Source organism: Amaranthus tricolor, chromosome 14 (genome assembly GCF_026212465.1).
Source record: "Amaranthus tricolor cultivar Red isolate AtriRed21 chromosome 14, ASM2621246v1, whole genome shotgun sequence".
In the NCBI taxonomy this organism is placed as follows: domain Eukaryota; kingdom Viridiplantae; phylum Streptophyta; class Magnoliopsida; order Caryophyllales; family Amaranthaceae; genus Amaranthus; species Amaranthus tricolor.
Genome location: NC_080060.1, coordinates 5,150,847 through 5,160,515, shown reverse-complemented (window position 1 = coordinate 5,160,515; position 9,669 = coordinate 5,150,847). Strand labels below are relative to the sequence as shown.

Below are 9,669 nucleotides of genomic sequence, written 5' to 3'. Positions count from 1 at the left end.
TATTTTAATATTTTTTATGCTGGTTTTTAGTTTTTCTCAATTGAATTTATTATTTAATAAAATAATAAATTTATCATCAAAAAATTTATTTTATTTAATTCTTGTGATCCAACTTAAAAAAGTATAAATATAAAGTTAAATGTCATCTTAACCGTCACTCAAAGCGATAAAAATATATGCTAATACTACTCCCTTCGTTCTTTTTTGATATTTCATTTTGGGTTTTTTACACATATTAGAAAGATAGAATCTTTGGGTTGTAGTGGGTATTATTTTAATTAAATAGTAGTGTGAAGTAATAATTGTATTTGAAGTATGAGGTTGTAGTGGGTATTATTTTAATTAAATAATAGTGTGAAGTAATGATTGTATTGAAAGTATAAGAGAGAAAATAATTATAAATAAAAGAAAAAGGAAGGTTTTAAGGGGTAAAAGTGGGATAAAAACTTTTCAAAAATAGAAAGTATTCTAAAGTGAAAGAACTTATGAAACTACCCATTATAATAAGGTAGAAGAACGTAAAAGAACGTGGGGAATATTTTTAGTGTACAATAAATCTTCAGAAAAAAAAAAAAAAAAACACTAGTAGAAATCATTTCCTCGTGCCACAGCAAGGACTGCTTAACTCACCTACTACTTTCCAGTTACCAGTTACCTCCATTTATGGACCATTCTACATTCTTTTTCTCTTCTATCCATTCCTGAATCCTCTTTTGACTTTTATCGATTTCCTTTTTGCTTCTTATTTTCCAGATTTACTCCTTTTCTTCCATTGATTTTCGATCTGTTTTTGCTTCTTCATCCATTTTTGTTCTTGTAAATATCTTATGCTTCAGATTGAAGAATTAGGTTATCTGTAATTATAGCAATGTCGTGGCTTCTTAAGCATGTCGTTCGAACTGGATGTCTTCAATCTTCTTCGGTACGCTTTTTCATTTGCTATAATGATTTACTAAGTTGTTTTGTTAAGCAATGGATGTTTGGATTTTGTTGTTGTACATTTACTGTGTTTGAATGATGATAAATTCAATTCATTTGCAGAGATTTCGAGCTTTACAACATGTCGCTAGAGCTTATGCAACTTCTGGGAAAGAGGTTTTTTTTTTTTTTTTTTTTTCTTTTTCCTTTTTTAGGTTTTCATTTCGGTGTTGGTTTTTAATATTTTTTGTATGTATTGGAAAATTATCCAAAACGCCTTCATTGGCAGATGGCAGTTGCACCCGCTTAATTTTATTTTGTTTGATGTGGGTAATTACTAATTAGCTTATGTACTTTTGCAAGTGCTGTTTTTTAGATGAATAGGTAGATAATCCTTAAAATAGTTGGATTTAGTCATCTTTGAGATGCGCTTTGTTTGTTCATCTTGGATTTGATTTGATTGGTTTTGCGTTAGCATATATTGACAGGTTTTGGGTAACATTTGAGGTAGGAAAGCAAAGGGAGGAAAGAGTGATGAATTCACTTACAAGTTTTTTTTGGTGTTGGGGAGATTAGTTTTATTACCAGTTTTGAAGTAACTTATCCTTCAATCCCATCCCTCCCCGCTTGCTATCTAAGTGAAGGATACCTTATCCTACCATTTCTTTCAATTCAAATGTGCACTAGTGTTTCAACATTTGGAGATCTAATGTGTATGTTTATCAACTTTTTGCATATTTTCCTATTCCATTATACATTGAGGTCTTTCCCTCATTAATCTTTTGGTTTGGCGCTATGATTTGTTTACGTTAGGGATTTGACTTTCTTTTCTTATTTTTTCATATCTTTTGATTGCTATTGGGGATGTTGAGTGTTCAGCTTGCTTAGTAATGCCTCAATTTTGTGCCTGATATTCTCATGATTATGCACATTCGCTTTTCTATTTAGTACCCTTAGTTCTTTTGGGTTTTTATGATGGCACATTGTTTTGGATTTTCCAGATTACTGTGCGGGAAGCTCTAAATTCTGCACTAGATGAAGAAATGGCTGCAGATTCTAAAGTTTTTTTGATGGGTGAAGAGGTACAATGAGGAAACTTAAAATGTACTTTTATTTTGCTTTTTCCCCCTGTAAGTTTCTGCTGCAATTTTAGCACTGACCTTGTATCTTTTTAACATCAACAGGTTGGTGAATATCAAGGAGCCTACAAGGTGAGAATCCATTAATTTGGGTTAAGCTTTTGTTGAGATGTAGTATTTACCAATCAAACTGTGCTCCTAAGTTGCATGTTTTTTTTGTTATCTATTTTGTATCAGATCTCCAAAGGGCTTTTGGAGAAGTATGGTCCTGAAAGGGTTATTGATACTCCTATAACAGAGGTTTTTTTCTTGAACTGAATACAAGCTCTTCGTGTTGGTGTAATCTGCTACATATTGTTTACGTCATCTTATTTATATCTTATTTAAATGTTTCAATCAATTTGGAATGTATCTTTTTCTCGCAGGCTGGTTTCACTGGTATTGGAGTTGGCGCTGCATACAAAGATCTCAGACCTATTGTAGAATTTATGACATTCAATTTCTCAATGCAGGTTAACATATTCGTGTGTTTCCTTTTTTGTTGGCTGTGGGGTGGGCTAAGAATAATTTCAGGAATGATGAACTTTTGCTCATTCTCCTAATTTCATTGATTTTCAATTTTGCGTTTCTATGTGATGTCTACCACAAGTCCTAGTCTCAACTTCCTATTTTTGGCTAGAGAGACTGTACTTCTAGATTTTGATCCTAGTAATTAGGACATTCAACAGAATATAAATCTGGGTTGTTAGAAGTGAGTCTTAGATCTTTAGGGCTTGTCTGGTTAGTCAAGACAGAGAGGAAAGGGAAGGTGAAAGAGAGTTGGGGAGAAAAGAAATAAGAAATGGAACCTGTTAATATTGTTTGGTAGTTGGTACAATCAAAGAAGTAACCAATGAGAATTTGGAAAAATGAATCAACATGTGACTATCACCTTCCATGACAAATAAGCATTAATATCAACATATTCAACAAGTTCCATTCAGATAATCCCACCCTCCCACCACGGCTTAGATTTCTTCCACTACCATTTTTGCATCACCAGTCACACATCCATCAAAATGCACGACTTCTAATAGTTGGTGAATGATGTTGATGGGAATTGGGAGGGTATCTTCAATAGTGATGTGGTGAGTGCAGCGAGTTTAATAGGGAAAATGAGTTTTTAAAAATAATTCTCTTTATTGCTTATATATTTATGTATTTGATTGCCAATTGATGACCCCCTATTTATAGTAGAGAATCCTAACTAATTTAGGAAACATATATACTTAGCAAACTAAAACTAAAAGATAAGAAACCTAACAAAATTCCTATAAATAAGGAAAATATATATCTTAACTAAAAGATATCATAAAAGATATATTAAATTTAAGAAAATAATTAACTCAAGTAATTTTATTCCTATTTTATCTTATTTTCTAACACTCCCTCTCAAGTTGAATCATCAGTTCATTAACGACTCAACTTGCATAGAGTATCTTCAACTTATTGAGACACCTCATCAACATCCATCTATTTCAATACCACGTCCAATGGTCTTCCCCGATCGAACATCTTATATAAAACAACTGTTATGACTTATTAGCACAATTAGTTCTTTGGTAAGTTCGCTAATTGATATGAGTTTGTGAGACAAATTTGGAACAAAAAGACAATAATTTAGGTGGGTTGTGAAGGAATTTAGATAGTTTCCGTTCGCTTAACATCCATATATTCCCTATTGGCCATTTTAATTGAACTTTCTTGTGGTTTTTGTGGAGTTAATCATAAGACAGTGTCAATAGTCCCACAATTAAAAATCCATCTTTTATGGGAAATTTGAGTTCTCTTCTTTTTTTTTTTATCCCCTGAGTTTGTTTCTTCAATGAAGGCCGAAATTGAAGTTGTTTGATGAGGTATTTTGGTTTTCTCTCTTTAGATTTTGCTTTTCAATGAATGTCATACCTTGTGTTTCTTCTAGCTCTTTGTTTGACTCGTAATTGTTTTTTTGTAACACTGATGTGTTGCCGATTTTGTCAATAATTTTACTTGATTTGCGATTGTGATGTGTTTTGCTTTTCAGTTTGCTACTCTCTTTTATGTAATCTGGCTACCAAGCCAGATAACCCACAAGTTTAAAATAACCCTCTTTTTTGTGGCATGTTCCTCATAGAGGGTACACCAGAGATAGCTCTTGTCATCAGATCTCCAGTTGAATGACTTTGTTGCTAGTCCTTGTCTAATATCATGGATTCATTATTCAAGGAGGGCTCCTTTTTCATTATGTTCCGTTGTGCAATATCTCTTCTAATAGTTGCATATGTTGTTTCAATTTTGGGAAGTGGATCTTGATTAAATAAGTCCGTTCGATCTATGTCAAGCGTATTTTCTTATATGTAAACTGTTGTGTTGATCATATGTGATTTATACTGTCATTGTCCATCCCTACATACTGCAGGCAATTGATCACATCATTAATTCTGCTGCAAAATCAAACTACATGTCTGCTGGCCAGATATCCGTTCCCATTGTTTTTAGAGGTCCAAATGGTGCTGCTGCTGGAGTTGGCGCTCAACATTCCCAGGTCCGACTCTAATCGCGTTAGTCCTTCTCTAATGTATGCTTCGACATCAGGCATCACAAGCACATGGTTCTTGGATTATTGACTTTTGCTCGACCTTGTTGCAGCTCTGCATGCTCACGATTTCGAAAAAGGGGGATGTCGGGGGGGCTGGTTTAGTTCTATCCTTTAATGTTTAACATGGAGATGAAATGAAATTAATTGAACATCTATTTGTCTCTGAAATATTGAATATTAATCAAGTTTGCTGTTCTTAATCATATCAATTAAATTTTTGTAAAGTAATCCCACATATCTTCTTGTTGAATGTGACAACTCTTTAGGCTGGTCTGGAAAAAATCCACCCTTGACCTTGTTTTTATGAAATTTCATTAGAACAAGTGGCAGTATGTGCTGTGGCAATTAATCAGCCTTCTTGCATTTAAATATAGCTAACTTTGTTTGATCACTACTTTTTTGAATCTTTAATTTATCAAGGGTTGACACTGTTATCATATGACATTCTTAGTTTCCACTGTTATCTGAGAAATTATTTCAATAACTACCTCTGTATTTTGTTCATTTCTTCATGAACTTCCCTGGACTTCTTGTTTGAACTAGATGAATAGGGATGATAATTGCTCAACCAATCATTTAAATCTTCATTTAATTCTATAATAGTAATGGCTCAAACGGTTTGTCTTTGCAGTGTTTTGCAGCATGGTATGGTTCATGCCCTGGTTTGAAGGTACTCTCTCCTTATTCAGCAGAGGATGCACGGGGCTTGCTTAAAGCTGCCATCAGAGATCCAGACCCTGTTGTTTTTCTGGAAAATGAGCTGCTGTAAGTCACTAATTATGTTACTATTTCACAATAATTTACTCACTGTTCTATTTATGAATCTTTAATATGTGTTTCTCTGTAGCTATGGGGAATCTTTTTCTGTTTCAGAAGAAGTTCTTGACCCCAATTTCACCCTTCCAATTGGCAAAGCAAAGGTATCTCAAATTATAATTTCTTTGATAACTTTTCGCATAATATTATGAATTGTTGAACATTGATTGCAAATTTGTACAAGTGATTTATCATTGTGGCCATATAATACAGATAGAACGACAAGGAAAGGATGTCACTATCACTGCGTTCTCTAAGATGGTGGGATATGCTCTCAAGGTTTGTCAATTTAATTAATATATTCGCTTCAGTGCACAATTTTCCTTCATATTTTACTATTTTGGTGGATAAAGATGTGTCTGAATTTCTATCCTATAGGCAGCAGAAATTTTGGCCGAAGAAGGAATTAGTGCTGAGGTATCCTTTTAGTTTTCTTGCATGATATTATAGTTTGCTTCTGATTGCTTTGGACATTATTGTTTAGTTTTTGGGATATTTATTGATGTCATTATTGCTCAGGTGATAAACCTTCGCTCAATTCGCCCCCTTGACAGAGGGACAATCAATGGATCTGTCCGTAAAACGAGTAGGCTGGTAACTGTTGAAGAGGGATTCCCACAACATGGAGTTGGTGCAGAAATATGGTAATAATTATTTTGAATTTTCTTGGTTTGTTTGCCGTTGTAGTTTCCCTTAGCTAGAATTCCCCTTTAAGTTCAGGATGAATCCCGAAGTTAAATTGCAGCAAATATTATTGCCAACTAATATTTTTCATTTCTTCCTCTGCAGTGCATCAGTGGTTGAAGATAGCTTTGATTATCTCGATGCACCGGTTGAGAGGATCACTGGTGCTGACATTCCCATGCCTTATGCCGCAAATTTTGAAAGGATGGCTGTACCACAGGTCTGAATTATATTATTCTTATTGGTCGAAATAATTTCATAACATTTAGGGAAAATTCTACATGGTAACCTTGAGGATTGTACGAATAGTGCCATGTGAGTTGTGACCTTTAATGCCAAAAAAACGCAAGTGACTGCTAATGATGTAATTAAAAAAAACAGCCACTTCATTTCGATAGATAGTAGGCATTAAACTGTCATTTGAAGTGGTCGTTCATGCTAAAATACGTTAAATGGTCATTTTAACAGTCGCTTTTTTACCATGCTGAAAAGTCAAGAATTAGGGGTTATCATATAAAACATCCCTAACATTAATTCTTGGGAACTTGGAAGTTGGAACTATCAATCATTTCCTCAGGATTTCATGGCTGTGCTTGATCAATTTCTACTATCATTTTAGGCAAAGTAGAAAGAAAAAATATTTTTATGAAAATGTCAATATAGATCTGTTTTATAGTTGTTCAAACAAGCAATTTGAATGCTCTACATTTGTGAATTCGCCAACAAATTGCATTAATCGGGACTACACTAGCAGTTGAGCATTTTCAAAAGAAAATGATAATACTAGTTTGATCGTTCCCATGACCATTTAATATTCAGAATAGGAAATGCTGGTCACTCCTGTATCTCGACTTTGAATGGTATCGTGTTAAATGTCGTTCCTTTATCCCGACTTTGAATGGTATTCTGTTGAATGTATTCAAAGGTATATTAGTCTATTAGAGATGTGAAAAGCAAAATGTACATATTATGACGAGTCCTACATATTCCCTTGCGTATTGCAGATTGAGGACATCGTTCGAGCTGCCAAACGGGCATGTTACAAATCATAGCCATCTGCTTAGTACATTTCAGGTGAAGCGATCAATTATTTTTTCTAATTTCACACATCGATCATGTATTTTTATTATTCATGAAATCATGCCACAAACCGTGTATGGCTGCTTTTTATCAAAATGTTGAGGGACAGTCGCCTTTTTGTTTTTGGTCTTAAGATTTTGTAGCATTGCTATGTCTTGAATTCCTTGAGCGACTGATAATTGATTATAAAATGCAAAAAAGGGGGTTTTATTTTAGTTAAATCTCCTTACTTCTGTGCTCAAATTTGCGTAATTTTGATTTTTGTTAGAGGAATTAATCCTTTTTTCTTTGCTACTATTTCGGTTTTTCTTGCAATTAAATAATATTCAATAAAATTGCCAACAATCCTACACAAAACGCGTACATTTTTCTTTCATTTATTATCAAATATGTACATTTTTCTTAAAAAAACACTTCAATTTTCCTTGATACTAATTCAAAGAGACATGAGTTGTATAACTTACTTTGCTTGAGCATGTTAAAACAAGATGCAAGTCGAGTCAGAAACTAGTATTTATTTTATTTCATGGCATTCAAGTTTGTTGAAACAAACTACCCTAAAAAATTTCTTTTGTTGCACATGCGTTGTTATATAATTATGAACTAAGTTTTTTTTTCCATCCATACTCACTTTAATATGTGTAACGTAACAAATTTAAAAGATCATTGCTAATGAAAATGATGTGTAGTTTAAATTTTGATCATATCATGTACTTCACTATTTTCCGTCGCCATCAATATTATATCCTAAAAAAATTTCTTATGTTGCACATGCGTTGTTATATAATTATGAACTAAGCTTTTTTTTTCCATCCATACTCACTTTAATATGTGTAACGTAATAAATTTAAAAGATCATTGCTAATGAAAATGATATGTAGTTTAAATTTTGATCATATCATGTACTTCACTATTTTCCGTCGCCATTAATATTATATCCTAAAAAATTTCTTTTGTTGCACATGCATTGTTATATAATTATGAACTAAGCTTTTTTTTTTTCCATCCATACTCACTTTAATATGTGTAACGTAATAAATTTAAAAGATCATTGCTAATGAAAATGATATGTAGTTTAAATTTTGATCATATCATGTACTTCACTATTTTCCGTCGCCATTAATATTATATCTTTTAATGGTAATGTATTGGAATGAATTTTATGATGAAAATGAGATAAATGAAGTAAAAAAGCAATGATCATCAGTTTTGTGAAGATATTTTCCCATTAAATAGGACAAGTCTCACTTCAATTTGCTTAATATAACAAATTTGAAGGGTTAAGTTAAACTTGGAAGTATCCTTTTCAATTGGAACTATCTTATTGATATCTAGCTTGGGACTGTGACTATTCATATGATCTAACCACCCTAACTTCTGTTGAGAATTTGAGTATTTATGCATACTATTATTTTTACCATTATTAGACTAGAATTTATATTGTTCAACAAGAATACAAATATTATGTTGAAGATGACCCTACAAAGTCTCATTCATTGATAGCTGTATAACATGTATTTGCATGAATAAATGTTACAAAGCTATACCACTTCATTTATGTATAAGCAACTCGAAAAACTGTCTCTCGATGAGTCAACTTCAAATAATTAAGGAATTCATATTTTCATATTATATATTAGATGAGATATTTTCCCTTGAATGAGGTGTGTCTTCAATAAGACCGTCTCACATTCTCATTCAACAAGTTATGTTTATGTATAATCTACTAATTTAAATGTTGTGTTGAAGTTATGGTGAGTCGTGTAAATGACTCGAATATGCAATAGGTTATGTGTTTGAGGCGAAAAGGATTGAAGAGCCAAGCTCGGACACGACTCAGACAAGCAAGTTTAGCTAAAGGTGATTGGAAGCTTCAGCTTTGAAGGTGCTCGGCCAGCTCGGGCGAGCACTTCATGTTTGAGCAGGCAACTAAGCTATTTTGAAAACAAAATGTTATAGACTCTGGGTGCTCAAATGTATGGCCCACATCTCGAGCAAGTAGCTTGGCACGAATTATAATTTTAATCTTTTAGGATTCTTTTAGCTTTATCTTATTTAAATTAATAAGAAGACATCTAAAACGAATACCTTTGGTGTTTGTGAAGTTTTAATAAATAACCAAAGTGTTTACCTACCCAAAAATAATTCACTTACTCTCTTCGCATTTAAAATGATGAGAAAATGGTGAATGGATTTAAAACTAAGTACTAACTTCCATAACCAAACCTTTCAAGTTCAAAGGTTTCATGATGGCAAAAATGGTGAATGGAAGAAGAAGATAAAATGATGAGAAAATAATATTTTGATGTTTTTAAGTGTTAGTGACTAGAAGTCTAGAACTTGAAGTGAGAAATTTATATCAAAAAATATTATCCAAATACTTATTTTTTTTCCTTCAAGCATTAGAAAGATTTGAAATTATTTACTATTTTAAACAAAATAAATCTTTTAATCATTAAAAAGATTTAAAAGAAA

The 9,669-nt window shown here is 32.6% G+C and overlaps 1 protein-coding gene across 2 annotated transcripts; it reads left to right on the top strand.

Moving 5' to 3' along the window:
- The first annotated feature begins 582 nt into the window (after positions 1 to 582).
- Positions 583 to 9,317, top strand: LOC130800293 (pyruvate dehydrogenase E1 component subunit beta-1, mitochondrial-like). Of its 2 annotated transcripts, none has more exons than XM_057663746.1 (15): positions 583 to 922; positions 1,042 to 1,095; positions 1,920 to 2,000; positions 2,103 to 2,129; positions 2,235 to 2,297; positions 2,423 to 2,509; positions 4,435 to 4,560; positions 5,246 to 5,379; positions 5,462 to 5,534; positions 5,644 to 5,709; positions 5,809 to 5,847; positions 5,950 to 6,074; positions 6,220 to 6,334; positions 7,119 to 7,188; positions 8,944 to 9,317. In XM_057663746.1, exons 1-14 carry the CDS (start codon positions 869 to 871, stop codon positions 7,164 to 7,166), a joined length of 1,092 nt encoding a protein of 363 aa, XP_057519729.1. In that variant the 5' UTR covers positions 583 to 868; the 3' UTR covers positions 7,167 to 7,188; positions 8,944 to 9,317. The 2 variants fall into 2 exon arrangements, with proteins under 2 accessions (XP_057519729.1, XP_057519730.1); XM_057663747.1 differs by having other exon boundaries at positions 601 to 922; positions 8,982 to 9,317.
- The last annotated feature ends 352 nt before the right edge of the window (positions 9,318 to 9,669 follow it).